This window comes from Drosophila santomea, chromosome 3R (assembly GCF_016746245.2).
Source record: "Drosophila santomea strain STO CAGO 1482 chromosome 3R, Prin_Dsan_1.1, whole genome shotgun sequence".
In the NCBI taxonomy this organism is placed as follows: Eukaryota; Metazoa; Arthropoda; class Insecta; order Diptera; family Drosophilidae; genus Drosophila; species Drosophila santomea.
In genome coordinates, this window is record NC_053019.2 from 23,730,118 (window position 1) to 23,749,219 (window position 19,102).

General features: G+C 44.0%; 3 protein-coding genes across 5 annotated transcripts; 2 read left to right on the top strand and 1 right to left on the bottom strand.

Moving 5' to 3' along the window:
• Positions 1 to 535: 535 nt before the first annotated feature.
• LOC120450992 (probable Rho GTPase-activating protein CG5521) lies at positions 536 to 11,596 on the bottom strand. 2 transcript variants are annotated; one of them, XM_039634295.2, is made up of 8 exons: positions 10,947 to 11,596; positions 8,617 to 8,727; positions 8,113 to 8,130; positions 7,643 to 7,814; positions 6,617 to 7,583; positions 2,484 to 6,556; positions 2,229 to 2,425; positions 536 to 2,171 (listed from the first exon to the last, which is right to left on the bottom strand). In XM_039634295.2, the coding sequence occupies exons 1-8, from the start codon at positions 11,050 to 11,052 to the stop codon at positions 1,915 to 1,917; spliced, it is 5,901 nt and encodes a 1,966-aa protein (XP_039490229.1). In that variant the 5' UTR covers positions 11,053 to 11,596; the 3' UTR covers positions 536 to 1,914. The 2 variants fall into 2 exon arrangements, with proteins under 2 accessions (XP_039490229.1, XP_039490231.1); XM_039634297.2 differs by lacking the exon at positions 8,113 to 8,130.
• A 467-nt stretch (positions 11,597 to 12,063) lies between these two features.
• Positions 12,064 to 13,398, top strand: LOC120452724 (putative gustatory receptor 97a). Its single transcript, XM_039637089.1, has 2 exons — positions 12,064 to 13,107; positions 13,165 to 13,398. Exons 1-2 carry the CDS (start codon positions 12,064 to 12,066, stop codon positions 13,396 to 13,398), a joined length of 1,278 nt encoding a protein of 425 aa, XP_039493023.1.
• Positions 13,399 to 13,696: 298 nt separating this feature from the next.
• On the top strand, positions 13,697 to 17,163 carry LOC120452725 (tetraspanin-13). 2 transcript variants are annotated; one of them, XR_005616498.2, is made up of 5 exons: positions 13,697 to 13,884; positions 14,245 to 14,412; positions 15,037 to 15,399; positions 15,477 to 16,004; positions 16,091 to 17,163. XR_005616498.2 is itself a non-coding variant. In XM_039637090.2 (4 exons), the coding sequence occupies exons 1-4, from the start codon at positions 13,825 to 13,827 to the stop codon at positions 16,184 to 16,186; spliced, it is 687 nt and encodes a 228-aa protein (XP_039493024.1). In that variant the 5' UTR covers positions 13,703 to 13,824; the 3' UTR covers positions 16,187 to 17,163. The 2 variants fall into 2 exon arrangements, 1 of the variants encoding a protein (XP_039493024.1); XM_039637090.2 differs by lacking the exon at positions 15,477 to 16,004 and having other exon boundaries at positions 13,703 to 13,884.
• Positions 17,164 to 19,102: the final 1,939 nt, after the last annotated feature.

The window sequence follows — 19,102 nt, forward strand, 5'->3', positions numbered from 1 at the left end:
GGTTACGGCACTATGCAAACAGCATAGAGCGCTCTTAGATCCCTGCCCAGTGGCGGCTATCTTTTGGGGGATGTATATTCAAGAAAAAGCGATTGTAAATACAGTAGAAAAATATACCCCGTAATCTGTAACCTTGTATTCTAAATTCGAAGTGTACTTTATATAATAATATTTCACAACATATATTTGCTAAAAATACTTTACCAATAAATTGTACCACATTCATGTACCTATGTCCATTGTCCTAGTACCTATGTAAACGGCTAGACAGTTGCCATCTCTGATCCCTGGCAGCCAGCCGACTTGTCTGTCCACTCCTAAGGGGCGGGCGGGTGCGAATCACCCCTAAAAAAGAAACTACCAAAAACAGGAGTCAAGGCAATGACCTCTCGCGGCCGGGCCCATAAGTCTGGGCCACCTGGGAGACGCGAAATGAGTGTCAGTAGAGCGATTGCGTGTCCAGCTAATTACTACCAAACGTTAACAACATCTGGCTGTGGGAAAGGGGGAATGGGAATATTCGTTCGCAGCGGGATTTCAACTCTTTGAAATTCACGTTATTTATTGTACGAAAAATACTCGATTGTTTCTCAAATAAATTAGTAAATTAATATACATATTAAATCGTAGTTGTAAATGTATGTTGTATATAATGCGTTACTTGGTGTTAGTTACAAATTTCACATAGCATTAATTTGCTTTTCAATTTATTGGTTTTTGTTTGTTTTTTTTTTTTTTATACAAAAATGTTTACTCGCTTAAGGTTAATTGTGTTAATTAGACTACAGATTTCATAAAACATTTGTGCAACAAAAAGGCATTGCAATTAACTTTCAGTTGCCCGTTTTACATAAATACAAAATTAACATATCTCAGTGTAAATATATATAAATATAAATCTATCAATTTGATCAATTCGTTGAAACAATTCGCAGTGAAATACAAATGAAGAACATCCCTATACTGGTTAATAAATCATCTTGTAACAATTTCATTTTTACACACAAATAAAAGGCGATTGTTTGAACAATTTTAGTTACTCTGTTGTTTTGTTTTCCTTTCTAAGACTCACACTCCTAGTGACGATTGCCATCGACAGTTGATAGGGTTTTGAATAGTAGAGAATGCTTATAACTAGGCTACCTATACATATAGCTCGATTACATAATACTAGTAGTTGATGTGTTGCTTTAAATGGGCAGAGCAAGTTTCTATGTTCGAATTTTGATTATTCTTGCATTTTGTGCGTGACACTTAAAACGATTCGAATTCTTTGAATTTGCGTCTTGTGGCCAAGCGTAAAAATGTGACATTAAAAGAATGAAATATATATATAATATTGAATAACAGATTGCTTTGGATAAACAGCGCAGCACAGTGATTAAAACTGAGTAAATGCGAAAAAAGCAATTGTTCAGCTAGCTGATAATCAATTTGCACTCGAATGCTTAAAGCTCAATAACTAAATAGTCTTACAATACATCGAATGAATTAACATAATTGATTGCATAGATAACATAATTTCAAATTAGTGTTTGAGTGGACGCAAAATACAGCCGCATCGCAGGCGAGCGGACTTATAAATAAATACGTAAAAAGAAATCATTGTAACTAGGTAAAAATTCGCAATGCATTACAACACAGTGTTATATTGGAAATGAAATAGAGGGGATAAAAGTAGAGAGAACCCTTCGATTGGAAATAGTAGAAATAAATAGTTAATTACACTGATAGACTAAGTTGAAAACCGAAATAAATTACAACAACTAATATAGGAGGAAACGTGTTTCGCAATACTTTTCGTTTGCATTAGAACTCTCTGCATCTTTTCGGGCCTGGCTTGGCCCTTGGCCGAATTGGTGGGGAAGGGAATGGGTGCAGGTAGTACCGGGAATCGGAGGAAAGGGACACGTATTATTTGAAGCGTCGCTGCGGCAAAGTTGGGCTCTCGGGCGGCGTGTCACCGCCTGCTCCTGTCCCGCCTCCGACGGCGATGTGCTGCAGCGAGTGCTTCTTGGTCACGCTCTTAAATGGAGCCCCCAGTTTTCGTGGGCCACGCGGTGAAGCGGAGGTCATTCCAGTGGCTGCCTCCATGGCCGCGGTGGATCCAGCGGAGGCCGATGGCGCAATTCCCATTATGGGGCCTGAATCAATCGAGGCTTGTACCCAACCTTGAAGAATTGAAATGTTAGCACTGCTTTCCACAATCTACCAGCTCAGCTGCTTACCTTTAACGGAGGCACGATTGTGATCCAGCAATGCAGAAGCCAGCGGTGCTGCCGAACTGCTAGCATTGGATTCCCTAAGTGTGCCCAGCGTAGACAGTGGCATGGGATTGTAGATGCGGCTGGCGAAGTCCTCGAAGGTGGTGCTCTCCTTATACCGAGAAGATACGCTATCCAACGAACGATTGCGCTCCTCGTAGCTGCAGAAATATAAATATCACTTAGAATACAATAAAATAACGTATTAATTCTACTTACAATTGTTGGTAGAGCGGCAGGGCAGCGCGCTTCGTTCGACTGGCATTGATTGCGGTTGCCCGGATTAGAGTGGCCAAGCAGGCGCCACTTACCACGCTCTCGTTGGCCAATGGTCCAAACCACGGCACTTCAGGCTTCCTGTTCACAGTCACGCGGAACAAACCATTCCTCAGCGGATATACCACAATCAGCACATCGCAAAACTCAGTTGGCAAGATATCTCGTCTGTAATCCCGATGGTGCTCGCTCCATACAATGTGAACCTCGTCGTTGCCAAGATGGCGCGTCTTCAGTAGCATGGCCTCCGAAGAGTCCGAGGGCATTCTGGTGGCCACATGGTAGACAACCTCCAGAAAGGGAGTAGCGTAATAGGGAGCTGTAGCTCCGCATCCTTGGCGGGGTAATCCGCCCAGGAAGCCGTTGTGCGTCTCCAGATCGATCTCCCAACCCAAGGCTGAAACAAACATCTCGTAGGTGCTGCTTCCACTCGTATTCCTAAGGATGCTTCCCTTATCTTCCTGCCCGGCGGCCACATAAATAACCGCCATTTTGTGGGTTTCCCGGCATTTTTGGAGATCAACGTTTCGCAGTTCCCTCATCAGTTTCTCGCTCCTCTGAAGCAAGTGCGTTCTAGACCGTCGCTCCCAGCCGGCTAGTCCTAAATGTGAAAATAGCAGCCGGCAGTATTGGAACGGCATCTCTGTGCGGGTAGGCAGGGAATCAAAGGAGGCTGTTGCGGAGTGCAGTGACCTCTGATCCGATTGCTGCAGTGAGGAGGTCGAGCTGGCGTGCCGCAATGCCGGAGATGGAGCCTGCGTCGAGTGGGTCACGAACTCCTGCTCCAAAAGGCGTTGATTCAGAATTACCGAAATGGCCTGAGCTTCTTGGTTTCCACTCAGAGGACTGCTTGTTGGAGCATTCAGCTGGCTCACAGTGGGAGCCACACATTCTGGACTGGTATGGCCAATGTAGGCCAACATATCGTCCAATTGATCCAGATCTGGTGCCATGTCCTTGGCCAATGGCAACACTCCCGCCGGACGGTGCCGCAGAGTGTGTCGAGGAGCTTGCAGCTCATGTGTTACCATGGAGGACGTCATGGAATCCAACGGTTGGGTGTGTTGAATCTTTGGTGTGGTTTTTGGTGGAGGTTCCTCCGCCTTCCGCGGTTCGGAGTACAAGATAGAAGCGTCCCAGCAAGCTTTACCATTGAGATCCCTCATTAGGACCCTAACCTGCTTATCGGCTGTAACCAAGCCAGCAGTAATCCCTCCACCGGGGAGTTTAAGTGTAGGCAGCTCAATAAAACTGGCTACCAGACCAGAGTTCAGCATGAAAAGCTGCATATTTTGGGCACTTACAACAGAAGGAAGTTCCACAGAATCGCGTCTCGTCTCCACCTGACCACCATAGCCTGCATTTCCAATGTCATCCTGCTCCTCGACCATGGAACTTAAGCGAGATGCTCCAATTCCCATTGGGAAGTGACCGATGTGGGTGACCAAATGCATGGACACTGCTTTAGCACACAGCTTGATGGCTGTAATGCATTTCTGAATGGTCTCGGAGGTCTGATAGGTAGCTTCCGGCAGGCGTCCATCGCCTTGAAGATCGTCGTGTGCGATGTGCATATCAAAGTCATCATCGGCTGTCAGTTTCACCCTCTCATGACGTGGAGCACCGGAGGCAACTTGCAAAAGTACTCTGAGCACCTGGAGCACTAGCGTGTCGCCTTGTTCGTTGAAGGGCGCCAGCATAATAGGAGCTGGAATAGTCATGCAGAATTCGCCCAAGCACAACATTAGAGAAGTTAGCACCACTTTGTCCGAGTCTTTGGGCTTGGTTACGTTTTGGATTTCCAAAGCTTTGCAGATGGCAGTGATGATTAGCTGGGGAACTCTTTCAATGGCGGCCAGTTGGCGTCCACGCTCGGCGCACAGCTTTAATGAATCCACAGCTACAATGGCAATGGTGTGATGCTTAAACTGCAACGCCTGTAGCAGTACTTGTAGCACCTCCTTTATGCGCGGGTTGTAGACTCGTGTCTCCTTGGGATGCACATCCTTGTGATGCGGCACCGCCTGCTGAAAGAGGTTAGCCCTTCCGGAATTCGAAGCCGGCAATGGTTGAGATAGGCGCATTAGCAGCCACTGGCCGAGCTGAGAAAGTGCGATGCATCGTGCCTTGGCTGAAGGCTCCCGCCTGGCGCACCGCAGCATAATGTTCAGGATGTGATCCTGCAAGTCCGCACACTCCATAATCTCAAACTTTTGTGGCGTGGGCTGCAGGACGGGGCGTGGCAACAGCGAGGCCGGATAGCAAAGCAGCGATCCCAGGAGAGCCGCAACCTCAGCTCTTGGTGTACTTCTAGAGACCTCCAAAGAAGTCAGCAATATAGCACTTGCATGGACCAGATCCAACAGCAACAGAGTGTGTCCTGGCAGAAGCAAACTTAGGAGTCTAGGTCCTTCTAAGTGCTTGAGAATTGCATAAATTAAGTCCCGATCCTCGCCAGTTAGCAGCTGATGGAGTGCGTGATAGAACAAGGGCAGTTGTTGCATGTTTACAGCACCTTGAATCGCTAACGAGCAGAGCAATTGAAGTGCCCAGAGTTTGCCCTTCTTGAAGGATCGATCCAGAGAAAGAGATCCGTAACACCATGGTGCCACAATTCCAATGGGCGGCACCAAAGTCGGCATCGGTGGAGTGTTCTGATTATCAGTGGATATTCCTTGGTTCTGCTTGATCTTGATCAGATTTTGCGTCATTTCTAGCAGATGCATAAACACCTGGGCGTGCAAATCCGGTTTGGGTATGCGATTAACATCTCCTAGAGCACCAAGCATGCGTTTCCACATGATGGAGGTGGAATCTGGGTGCCAGCCCTCCGCTGAGCCTCCCAGAATAATACAGCGACGTCCGGAAACACTTTCCGAGTTACTGCCACTTCCGTAACTACCAGAATTTGCATCATCCAAACTCGCATCAATCTGCAGTTGGGCATCCTTGATGGACCCACCTTCAATTCCACTGCTGGCGGTGGGTGACGGACTCCTCGAGCCCGCTCCACTTTCATTGTCTCCCTCCTGGTAGCTGTCCGTTTCCTCTGCATCACCTTTTCGCGACAATGAATCAAGGGACATGGCTCGCCTCAGGTCCTGCGGATTAATGCGATTCTCTGCAAGTTGTGACGGCTGTAGCGCTTTCGGCTTTGGAGTGGCCGCCCGTCGACGTCGTATCCTGGAGCTCCGGGCCGCTGAAGCCAAGCTTCCTTCGCTGTAGCTCCTACTAAGCATGGGAGTTAAAGGTATCGGTCGTGTTCCTTGGCCGGTGCCTCCCTGGGATTGCGTATGCTGGTGATGAGGTCGAGGATGATTTGGAAGAGGCACCTGCGACGAGGTCTCCTCCGAGCGACTGCTACTCGACTCTGCTAGAGATTCCCGCTGCCTGTTCTGGCTAATAGCAGCAGAAGCAGCACTGCCTCCATTGGCAGCGCTGCCCGATCCCGATCCCTGCCACACGCTGCCAATGCGACGACGCTTTTCCGCCCGACTCTCAGCCACTCGATCCAGGGGTAGATCCAGCAAGTTTATGCCGTAAGTGTATCGCGAAAAAACACGCGTCAGCGTTTGAATGGTCTTGTTCCATTCAACAATAAGCTCCTCGCGGTGCGTCAAAGATTGCAGGACAGTCAAAAATTTCTCCCACAGCAGCACGTTGACAGGCACTTTGGTGTGCGCCCGTATCCATGTGACAATGAGTGTTTGGAATATAGCAGACCCCAGGATGCCGCCCAAAGTGGCACTCTTGCTGGTACCACTTGGCAATGTATGCTGGTTTTGGTGCAACACAACTGAGGTAACCTGCAGCAAAACCATTAGCAGTTGCTCCCAGGTGCGCGTGTCCATTTCCGTGTTCATGACCATGGTGCGGTACACATTCAGCACCTTCTTGCAGATCTCCGTCTGCTCCTCTAGTGGAGTGGAGCGATAAGTGCGCGAGCGGGTGGGAAAGCAGATGTTCAGGTTGGCCGTGTTCACCAGGAACACGTTGGCCGCATTGGTTACAAAGACCTGAAAAAAATACAAAACATTGAATAGGAAATTCAGTCGGGACTCAGATGGTTTACTTACCTGTAACACATTTTGGCGGCCAGCTCTAACTACCAACTGATCCTTGGAGCCTGCAATAGCGCCCACATAAGATGGTGTGCGAAGTCGTTGGCTCCTGGGAGTTCCACCCGCATTTGACGGAGGCGGCGGATCGTCGTTTGGCTCTAATAAGAACGGTGGAGAGGTGTCGCCCGTCATCCAGTCGCGGTAAACAGCGATGGCTGTGCGAATTGCTTCTATTTGCGGCTTCGAAGTGAAATTAAGCAAAAACGCCTGACGATACACCTCGTGCACAAAGTTGATATTCTCGCGGTTAGCATAAAACACATCCCGTACGATTTGACCCTGATGATAACCGTGTAGACGCACATGGTCCACATCATCCATGTGTAAGGTGCAATCCAATCGGTGGTTCAGCAAACGCTCGTGGGTAAAACGAGAGACCCAGTTAATCAGGACAACAACGCAGGAGGCCATTACTTCCTCCTTTTTGTGGATGGATCGCATGACGGGCAAGTCCAAGCGGGGATTGTAGATGGAGCAACTGACATCGAAATTGGGCGAAAATACTGGCAGGAAAACATCCATGAATCGCTGTAGCAGGAAGGCAAATGCCCGGTGATCCTTTAGGACCCGATTATCCCGCCATCTCAGACAGGCCGCCGTGTGCACCATGCTGTTTAGCAGAACCTCTAGGCCATCCCGAGGATCCGGTGGCGCTGACTTCTCGCTGGATGAAGGTGGCAATAGGGCAACGACCTCCGAACTCTGCACGGGATGCGAGAATGCGTTGTCGTGAAAAACTGATGCCATCCCACCGTCCGCCTTCATGTTGGGATGTGTGAGAAAGTCCGAGGCACTGAACTCTGTATCCGGACCGACCACACCTTTCTGGGGTACAATAAGGCCAGGGATAAGGTCCGCGTACATGGCGTGCACGTAGCCTGGTGCATTTTCGCCTAGTGTCTGATACCAGAGTAAGAAGTATCTGAGAAAGGAAGATTAGGTTAGAGTGCACTTCAAATTGTTGTTAAGGGGTTGACTAACCTGACACCTTCGCGTCGCAGCTTGGGCGAGTTGCCTAGATGCAGTAGCTTGGCCATGATGCGACTTAGGGAATGGCATTGCCACCGGCGGGCCAACAGTTCTGGTAGCAGGCATAGGATCTTCTCCATCAGCCATAGTGAACCGTCCAGTTCCTCGCGATGCGCCTTGTGCACTGTTTTAAAAAATTAGAAATGCTTTATAAGTGAAAAGATTCCATTAGGCAATTAGAGATTCCTGCTTGCTATTGGGATGCGATCGAAATGTCTGGACAAGCACAAGATGCAGAGAGACAGAGATGTGCATATGGTGGAATTCGTATTCGATTCTGAGATTTCAAGCGCAAGAAGAAAGACCATGGGACGTAGGCACATGAGGTTATGGTAAAAAAGAATTCAAAAGCAGAGTCGCAAGGAGGAAGCGGATGCAGTTCGATGGTCAATTCATGTCAATAAAAAACCACATAAACTTACCAATGTGAAACGGAAGTTCTGCCAGTTAGGGGATTTACAAAAATAGAGAGAGAAAAGGCGGTAAAATAGAAATAGATGAGGAGTTCAATTTGGAATATCACGTTTATTTTTTATAACTAGCTCTACAAAAATGGGACAAAGCATAAAGATTACGGAAACCCAAACAAGGCAGATTTAATGTCGTCGCTGTTGGTTTTATTTAATTGGTGGAGCTTAAAATGTTCCAAAAGATACGCGCAAATTAACCAAAATTAAATGGGTCAAGAAACAAGAAGGTATTCTACGGCTCAACGAAATAGGGATACCCTTTTTTTAGTACTTACAAAAATGAAAAAAAAATCAACGCAATAAAACATCACAATTTGGCTTCGATCAAAGTTCTTTTTCTTGTACTATTGTAACCTCTTTAGGAAGCAAATAAATAAGCTGAGAAAAACACCTTTGCAAGAGTATAAAACACAGCAATATTCCGATCTGGGGTAATCGCAGAATAACTTAATTTACCTTTTTGCTTTAGATTCGCCTCGGCTTGAATAAAGGTGTCGTAGAGTATGAAGTAGACATGACTGTAGTTGGTCTCGAACAGTGACTTCGATTCTTCCAGCTCCACATTATCTGAAATGTATATAAATAGGTCAACAATTAAGATATATGTGGCATATTGGGTTAATATAGTCTACTTGTATTATTCTAGAGACAAGTTCATATACAAATTTCACTCTCTTTGAAAAGCCTCTTATGCGTATGTAATTAACTTAAAAGGCCCTCATAACATAGATAAGAAACTAATTAAACTGAAATATTACCAAATTGCAGACCTAATTTTCCTCTGTAAAGCAGAGATAAGAAAATGGCGCCAGGGGGCAACAACCAAGTTAGTGACGCAACATCGAACCCAGCACCTGGGCATGTCACTATTGATAAGACCGCAAATCCCATCCAAGCAGGCAATGATTTCCCAACTTAGCCATGTAGAAAACCACGCATGACGATATGCCCAATAACAACAAGTGAATTGGAGGCCAGAAAGCTATTAAAAGTTCGAGTTACGAACAGAACACGTTATGATGGGTGCTCAGCGATTTGCGATGAATCAGATAAGTTGGGGTCTTGATAGGTGCAAGAGGGTGGAGGTTGGTGGTTGGGGGGTGCGGTTCACTGCCATTGCCGGCTTGCTGTCATCAGCAAAACACACGGCAAAACAGAAGAAAGCTAAACAAAGACGTAAAACAGAGTAAAAAACCTTTGAAACCGGTTTCAGCCGAAGGCCAAAACGCACAGAGCGAAGATGACTACCATTGCACAGAAAAGAAAACCAGAGAAATGTCTATGTCGATTTAAGAGAACTGAAGTTCCAGACAAATATTCTACGGTAATATATTATAGATAATAAATACTAATAAATAGTATTATAAATATTAAATTGTATGTATTAATATATAATACCAATACCAATTTATGAACTGCTCCCAAAACTGGTATAATTATATTATAAAACCAAATCAGAAGAATATTATTTGAAACTTGTTTTCCAAAATATGGACAGCTTTTTTCGGTGTTCGTTTGTTATTGTACGGGCTAGAAAACCACAATTGGAAACGCAGCCATTGGGAAGAATGTCTAATGCGTGTAATTTGCCAAGGGACAATGGCAACAGAGAGGCAACAGCAATTTGAAATAACAACAATAGTGTGCCGGAGGGTGGCAGCCAGGTGTATTTGTGGTTTATTATAGCGGGGGGCACCTGTTGGAAGTCGCTAGCTGAGGTGACACAAAAAGAAAGCCACTGAAAAAAGGGTGGCGAAGGTGGGAGATTGGTCATATCGAGACCCGTACTTGCTGTACAATGTTGGCTACTACAGACCACATACAATAAGGCGAACCAAAGGTTGCAATCATTTTGCAAAAAATGCATGACATCTTAAATAACATGTAATATTTCACTTGAAATTTAAAAGAATTCCGTGCCTGTTGTTTTGACTACTGAAGGGTGTATTTATCTGAAATATGAAATCATATTCAAATGACTTTATTTATGTATTGGTTTTTAATTTGACTCATTTATAAATAAATATGCTATGTTTAATCACCAGTTTCAATGAGAAATACCTAGATATATACGCAGAAAATAAACAAATTATCACAGAAAACAGTACAAATACAGCAAACTGAGTACAGCACAAGTCCGACTTAGGGAGTGAAGACTGTAGCTCCACTTGTTCGCTTCTTTATCATTTAACTTGTTTCACACATTTTCGCTTGCCACATAGCGGAGCATGTGTAGATGTTTTTCTGTAATCTTTTTTCCGTTTTTGCATAAATTAATGTTTTGCCACTGGAAGAATGGGCGGCCTATGTGGGTTACATGGCCTATGTGGATGTGGAGGTTTTTTTTGCGCCCAACAGGAAATGGCCAGCATTGTGGATCCACTTTTAGTTGCTGTTTGCCGCTCTGTGGGCAGAACGTCATTGAGAGCGAGCCACCGTGGAACGAAAATGGTGCGAACGACGCCCACCAAGCCGAAAAAAAAGTGTTCATATGCATAAAAAATAAAGCCAACCAGTTTCATTGTTATTGCTATGAATGCAAATAAATTATGAAATAATTAACAGTCAACAGAACCGCCAACGCGGGACCTTGGTTTCAAGGCGCCCATACACTGTGTGTGGTTGGAAAATGGCAACTTTCGAAAAGGGTTTTTAAACAAATCCGAAAATATGCCCAGATTGGTCTATGAACTAAGTAATTTACTGTAGTATCTAGTTGATCTAGTTGTAAGATCTAGCTATAGCATATGTTAGGATCTATAAGGGCGTACGTAGGTGCTACTCACCCAATATCATGCGGAGGTGTCGCAAGCGGGAGGCGGAATCCTTCTTGGAGTCCTGCAACTTGGCCGTGGATTTCTTCACGTCGGCATGCGATTTTTTTGTAAACATTTTGCACCTTGTGTTCTCTGCCCCGCACACAAACACACATCACACACACACTCGCTCACTGGCACTCACACTTGCACACACACTCACGCACATACAGGCACAAGTGCAGGCGGTATACACTTTCTATTCGCTGATTTGTACTGATTTTTCTCCGATTTATTTTCTCTGCCTTGTATTTTCTCTGCCTCTTTCAGCTATTTATTTATACGCGCACGCCAACCATCCAAAAAAAAAAAAAAAAACCATCAAACCGAATGAAAAAAATCACTTTTTGTCCAGCGGAGCGCCCCGGAGAAATTATTTAGCAACGTCCGCTCGTTGCGCGGGGGGGGGTGGTGCGGGGGTGTGTGTGTGAATTCCGTGGCTTTGCGCTGCTGTTTTTGCAATTTCCCAAACTTATTTCATTGCGAATTATTCACGGACACACTCGGCGACGCGCTTTTGCACTTGCAATCCAACGGCTGGCGATTTACAGCGCATTTTTCCAGCTTTCAGCGTTTATGTTTTCTTTTCCATTTGCGTCGCGTCTCCAGTTCTGTTCAGGTTCCGTTCACTGGCAGTGGTTCCGGTTCGCGGCAGTGCTGGCAGAGCTGGCAGGTTCGGTTTTGGCTGTGCGGAACTAGTTCACAGTACACTATGAACCGGTCAGCAGGGAAATGTTCGTTAATTTCAAATATTTATCATTATCAAATTTTCAAATTACAACTAAGAATACATACTTTAATCGAGTTTCACAAAGGTAAACTCGTAGATGTTATTGTATTGAAAACATTATTAGTTAAATTACACTAACTAATCCGTAAGAAGATCCCACGATTGAAAATATAGATCAATATAAAAATACAATATTATTTTGGATTGGAACTCCCTTAAACGAGGCTAACACAGTACTACTACCCGTGATTCATTTAACAACTATATTATTTAATCTCAGATAAGAAACCTGGTAATTAAGCAGCAATTTAGTCTAAGTGACTAGCTCGAATTCATCCCCAATTCATCCTCAGTACAATGCGATTCCTGCGAAGGCTGACACGTCGATTTCGCTCCGCCTGGCAGCGAAGACTTCCCGCAAGTTTCCGGCGAGGAAAACTCCATTCCCAACTGGTGACATTTTGTGTGTACGTGACCGTATTCCTCAACATACTTTACGGCGTTTATCTCGGTCGCTTTTCCTTCAAGCGCAAAAAGTTTGTGTTTTCCAAAGGGGTTACTATCTATAGCTTGTGTTCGGCCACGTGTTTTGCACTGTTTTACATCTGGAATATTTACAACGAAATTTCCACCGGCCAGATCAGCCTTCGAAATACTATTGGAATATACTGCTATATGAACGTCTGCGTTTGTCTGTTCAATTATGTGACACAATGGGTAAAAACTTTGGAGATAATTCGATTCCAGAACAGTGTTCCCCTTATTAAGCTCCTCGATTCGGTGGACATTTCGGCGATAATTGTGTGGCGGGCATTTGTGTATAGCCTGATCAAGATCGTGTTCTGTCCGCTCATCGCGTATATAACCCTGATTCTATATCAAAGACGCTCACATCCGGAAAATCAGTGGACGAGTTTGGCGACCGTGAAGACCATGTTGCCGCTGATTGTATCGAACCAGATAAATAATTGCTTATTCGGCGGCCTGGTAATTGCAAATGTGGTGATTGCTGCGTTAAATCGAAAGCTGCACGGCATTGTTAAGGAGGCCAATATGCTGCAGTCACCTGTCCAGATGAATCTCCATAAGCCCTATTACCGTATGCGTCGCTTCTGCGAGTTGGCCGACCTTTTGGATGAGTTGGCCGAGAAATATGGCGTCACTGCCAGCCTCTCAAAGAAATACCTTCAATTCACGGATTGGTCCATGGTGATGTCGATGCTAATGAACCTTCTCGGCATCACCATGGGAAGTTACAATCAGTATTTGGCCATTGCGGATTACTACATCAACGAGGAGCCTTTCGATCTCTTCCAGGCCATTGTGCTGCTCGTATTTCTGGCTGTGCCCTTCCTAGAAATCGTCATGGTGGCTCGGATAAGTAACCAAACTTTCATGGAGGTGATTTTCATCATTTTTTTTAATCTCTGATAAAATACTAAGCTCTTCTAATTGCAGACCAGGAGAACTGGAGAACTCTTGCAGAGATTCGAACTGCAGCACGCCGATGCCCGTTTCAAGCAAGTGGTGAATGCCTTCTGGCTACAGGTCGCCACCATCGACTATAAACTTATGCCACTGGGCCTCCTGGAGCTGAACACTTCGCTGGTCAATAAGGTTTTCTCTTCAGTCACTGGCAGCCTCCTGATTCTCATTCAAAGTGACTTGACCTTAAGGTTTTCTCTAAAATAATATGGATAGCTTGAACTTTTAAGAATAACACAATAAAAATAAATAATAACACAGCGTAAATCTTCAAACTACTATTTGAAAAAACCGCCTTAATCAGAAGCAGAGTCAACAAGCAATTTTATCGATAAAACTCATAAATGCGTTATTACAGCTGCTTGCCTAACACATTTGCTGCTAACATTATACTTTAGTAAATAATTAAAATTTCATTTAATTAATCAACAAATATTTTCAGTGTAGTGACTTTTTGGGCATATTTAATAATAACACCAAATTTAAACCAATCGGTTTAGTTGCTGATTATCGTATCGATATCGAAATCTATATTGAAAGTGAAAACTTCTGTAGACGGAATAAATTCAATTAGCTAAATTCGTTTTTACACAGTATCCTTTGCAGCCAGTAAGAATAAGCAAACAGAAAATCATGTGCGGCGGTTTCACCTGCTCAAAAAACGCGCTAATAGCGCTCAACATTTTGTATGTGGTAAGCAAACACAAACAACATAAGCAGAAAAACAACAACTGTTGTGCAAAGCAAAAGCAGCAACAACAAACACGGAAGAGGAACAATGAATAAACGGCAGCAGCAACAACAACAATAACTACAATGGAAAATGAATAATTAAATTATCATTATTGAATCATTTTCGTACATAAATATGTATTGATTTTCCTCTGCGGTGGCAGGTGCAATCTGCATGTGTTTGTGTGTGTGTGTATACATACCTTTCGGCCATTTGTTGTTGCTGCCCTCAAGACGAGAATCCTTGAGTCCTTTTTCATTTGCCTCCTTTCATTCTTTCTTTTTTGCTCTGCGTGCGTGTGTGTGTGTGCGACCCCACAGATGATTGGATTCCTGCTGATTGGAGTGGGCGTGTACGCGCGTGCCGCCTCCATCGTGACCAACCTGCCGATTGTGGGCGGGATCCTGGCCTGCGGTGTCATCCTCATATGCATATCCATGCTGGGACTCGCCGGAGCCGTGAAGCACCACCAAGTGATGCTCTTCTTCGTATCCTTTTGCCACAAAGCCTATCAATTTACAAACGCACAGAGCTGGCAGCTACAGTCGTGGTCAACATAATAGCAGCGCAAGCTTAGAACTTTAAGTGATATCTAGGGAATCGAAATTTTGGTTAGCCTTAAAACCTGTACATAATTTCTTTAAACAAAATGATGCAAATTGAAAGCAAGGATCTTAAGATATCTTACTAGTATACTTCTAACCATCATATATTTAAAGTTTAAACCAGAGATCTTACTAAGATACTTCTTACAACCACTTCCTTAAAGCTTAAAGCACTAAATAGTTAATAGCTCCAAAACAGGACCTATTTCATATCCTAGCACTGCTATTATTCTAGCCGCTACTGTGGCCCACCACGAAGGTCGTGGCATGTGGAACAATTAGCGTACTTAGACAAGTACCCACTTCCGCAGATAAAGCGGGCCCGTAATGACTGAAATTATGAGTGGGCCTCAGTGGCTGTAGCTGCCGCCTCGCTTGTTGTGCTTCCATGACGTCAACTGGAGGGTATCACTACGTGACCCCCAGTGAAAAAATATGAAAGCAAATGTTATATTTCAAAAGCACTGCCCGGCTTAGCCTTAACCTTTAGACCCTCTCCGGCTACAGTACATGATCATTCTGTTCATGCTGTTCCTGATCCAGTTCTCCATCGCCAGTTCCTGTTTGGCCGTCAACTCCGAGCAGCAGCAGCAGTTCGCCGAGCAAGGATGGATGACGGTGCCCACGGATTTGCGCAAACAGGTGCAGGACAGCCTGAAATGCTGCGGATTCAATGCCACCGCACCGAGCACATCTCCCGTGGTTCCTCCGCCAAATGAGCCCTCATGCGAGCTGATCAATCAACAGTGCTGTGCCCACTCCTCCGAGCCGGATTGTCGCTGTGAACCGTGTGGACCCCTACTGGAGGACAAGATCGATTATGCCTTCAAGTTGTGCGGCGGTCTGGGCATCTTCTTCAGCTTCACTGAGGTAAAGTACAGATTAATGCATATCTGATACAAGTAATCCAATTTCCTATCAAACCAATCCCCACATGCTGCGCTTAGTTCGTCGGCGTCTGGCTAACAGTTCGCTATCGCAATCAAAAGGATCCGCGGGGCTTGCCCAGCGCTTTTCTCTAAATTAGAAGCTAGTCGTGAAAGGGATAAACATTTTTCAGATACAGAAACATTCAAAACTTCTTTAGTGCATGTATTTCTGCTCTGTCTCTGCTAAATGTTTAACGTTGCGATGGAAGATTTCATGAGCCCTTGGGGCCGACATACCATACATATACAAGCATCCTTTATATTTATACCATCTACAGATATATATATATATTAAATCACATTGCCGCAGAACTATGTACGTAATGTGTTAGTTCGTAATTGATATACAACTTTAGACATATATACATATTATAGAGAGATATATATAGAAGGAGAGAGCAAAGCGTTTAACCCAAAAACAAGCAATCAGCTAAGAAACATATTTCCCTTTACTCTCAACACATTTTCTTTAACACTTTCGACAAAATTTGTACTAACACGAATGCCTACTCTTTGACTAAGCATAAATCCAACAAGTGACCAAGGGTGAGAATTGTTTATATAGTTTGATTTCTTATTTTTAATTCTTGAATCTCTGTTGAGCACTGTCTAATTTAACTTTTCTATCACAGGTCCTGGCTGTTTTCCTGGCGCGTCGCTACCGCAACCAACATGATCCTTGCTATCTTCCCGCACGCGCCGTTTTTCCGCACGATTATTTATATTGAACAGGCTGAAACTACAACATGGAAATGAAACATTTTAGTCAAAGGGATGAAGGCTGAATTTTAATTCTTACAATCGCGTTTCCTAACACAAATCGAATGCAAACTGGAACAAATGATTACTCTTAATAGAAGGAGCAGAAGAAGGTTGAGGAGTTATAAATGTGCTCAAAACTGCTGCTATTAAGGATAATTTTATTTTACTATTCTACATGCTTTTATTGCACAAAGTTATTTAATTACGAAACCTCCATTGAGATTATGTTTAGATGTAATATTTTAATCTAAGTTTAACTGTTTGAATGTCCTTAGTTAGCTCTTAATGCCTTTCTTTGCAACTCGCAACAATCATGAACGACTCGACGTGACTCGACCTCCACTCAAAACTACTGTACCATTACGAGACAAACATTTCAACAACCTGATCTTACTGTAGAACTAACAACCAGTCAACAATTGTAACTAGCAACGTAATAAGTATACATCAACCTATATACAAACGTAATTGCATTATTGCCCTCAAGGCGTATAAACAATACTCTAAATGTTAGCTGTGTGTTAAACTTTAAACTAGCGAGAAAAAAAAAGCCCACAAAATAACAAAAAAAAACAGTAATCCTCTATACATATACATGTCAACAATTATACAAGTCTGTACGGATAATGCCCTACACATAAGAAAACTGCTTCTTCAATTTTTTCACTTCTTTTCCGCACTAGCTCGACTTTCTCTGCAGCTTATCCTTCTCGACTTTTACCCTCGCCAAATGCCAAACGCCATCAGCCATTAAAAACAAATTGAAACACATCACAACCAACACGCTACTTCCTCTACGCACACTTCACACTCACATGAAAATAGTTTTCCCAACAGTTTCCTTTCCAGTTTCTTTTCGAGCGACAAGTAAACCATTAGATAATATTCTCTGTATTCTGTGCTGTGATTGAAGTAAATATGATCTTTAAAACAACAAAAGCAATACGAAAGCGAGTCTTGAGTTTCATTTCCCGCATTACCCCAAACCCAATTAATGAGCGACACTTCCTCTTGGGAATTCGCGGCTTGGGATATCATTAGCGAAGGGTCTCGGCTTACCACAGTCATCCTTGCTGGCGGCAAAAGGTGGCGAAATGGTTGGGGGCTCAGGATAAGGAAGGATAGAAATTTGTGTAATGGTGTCTGCGTTTTCCATTTATTAAGGTTTGCTCTTCCTCACGTGGAATTTTATGTCTGTTTCATGATTTAATTTGTTAGTTCAATTTTAGTTAAATGGTTATAACTATTACATGAACACATAAATATTTAGATTTAAAAACAAATTGTTTTTGATAAGTTATAAGTTTTGTGTCGTTTGATTTTATGTATACATTTTTATTTTATTTTTTAACAATCTTACATTAAGTTTCCAAAATTGGTTGTACCTTTGCTAGCGATGTGTAACCACAGTCCCAAACACCATAATCATCCTAAGCGCAGAAGGAGATTAACGCTAGCGCTTAGCTTGACGCCTCCCTGGGGCAGGAGAAAGGGGTGGGCCCAATGAGTGAGGTGGTCCCCACACTCAACGAGAAAATGGCCGAGGGAAAATCTCACTCAAAGCTGCGTTGAATTGGGCCAAGTTCAACGCACTGCGATGCAGAAAACATTGTTCTCTCGGCGAGAAGAACTAGAGAGAGAGCTGTTCGCTTACGTAACAAGGACTCAGTCCAGGGGGCGGATATCCAGGGGCGGCGTTTCCGCTTTTGCGTGCTGGAATGTGGGCGTGGTGGTATCCTGCATGCCGGGTTCGACCCAGCCCCAAGTTGCTCCGCCCCCCCCACAAAAAAACACGCTTGTCTCATTTCTTGGTAGGCCGTGTTGACACTCGCAGCGGAAATGGTCAACAACAGATGCGACTTCGTCACATTTTCCTGCCTGCAAAGTGAAATGGAAATGGAAAATTGATCCAAAGTGTCGTGTCAACGAGGTGGGAAAACATCAGTATTTATTTGTCAAACAGATCAAGGAAATGAGCGTCTGTGTGGGCGCTTGAGAGACATATCCTGCAGGGGCCATTGGAGAAGCAGAAATGCACACTAAGAACAAAAATATCGATTCAACAAATGGAAATACATATAGTACATTTTACTTGCTTGTGTGTCGGATGAAACTTTAAATAGTGCATTAAAAGTCGCAGACAACTAACATTTCCATCTGAGGGTTGATTTATAAGCAGTTTCAATATGCCAAACCCGCTCTGAACTTTAGAATTCCTAGGAGTCCTTTGAGTAACCTTAATATGATTGACCCTTTCATTTTCGTAGTGTGCCATTGACACGCGCCAGATATTAAAATTCCTAATGGCTGGGCTCGGCCCTTATCCCTGAATCCACCATATGCTGTGTTCTCAACTGTTGATCCAACGTTGCGTATGAGCGATGTCTTGTCAATTGCGTGCCCCATGAGACATAAAACGATGTGATTCCCGGCATAAAATCCTGATGATTATTATTATGCAGTGAAATGGAAATTTCAAGCCATTTCTATGAAGATTTCTTTCTTGTCACTTGAGTAAATGAACGTTTTTCAGCTCCTTCGAAGCGGAGCCGCCGCTCAATTATCGAAAATCCACGAAAGCAAAACGTTTAGTCACCGTTTTACTGCCACCGCTCGCTCTTCCTCTTCTGCATTGCGGGGGGAGGGCCCTTTCCGCCCATCGTAATTCGTAATTCGAATTTACTGCCCATGTCGGTGTCGTGTCATGTTGGACTTATTATCTCCGTCTGGGCCGCAGTCAACCATGGCGATTTTTTTGGGGCATGAATATGTGTGTATATATATGTACACACGGCTGTATGTGAAAGCTTAGAAATTAAGCGATAGAGAACAGGGGAAATTTATTTGAATGTCAATGTCAAGTTAAAGTCAAGCTGCCTATT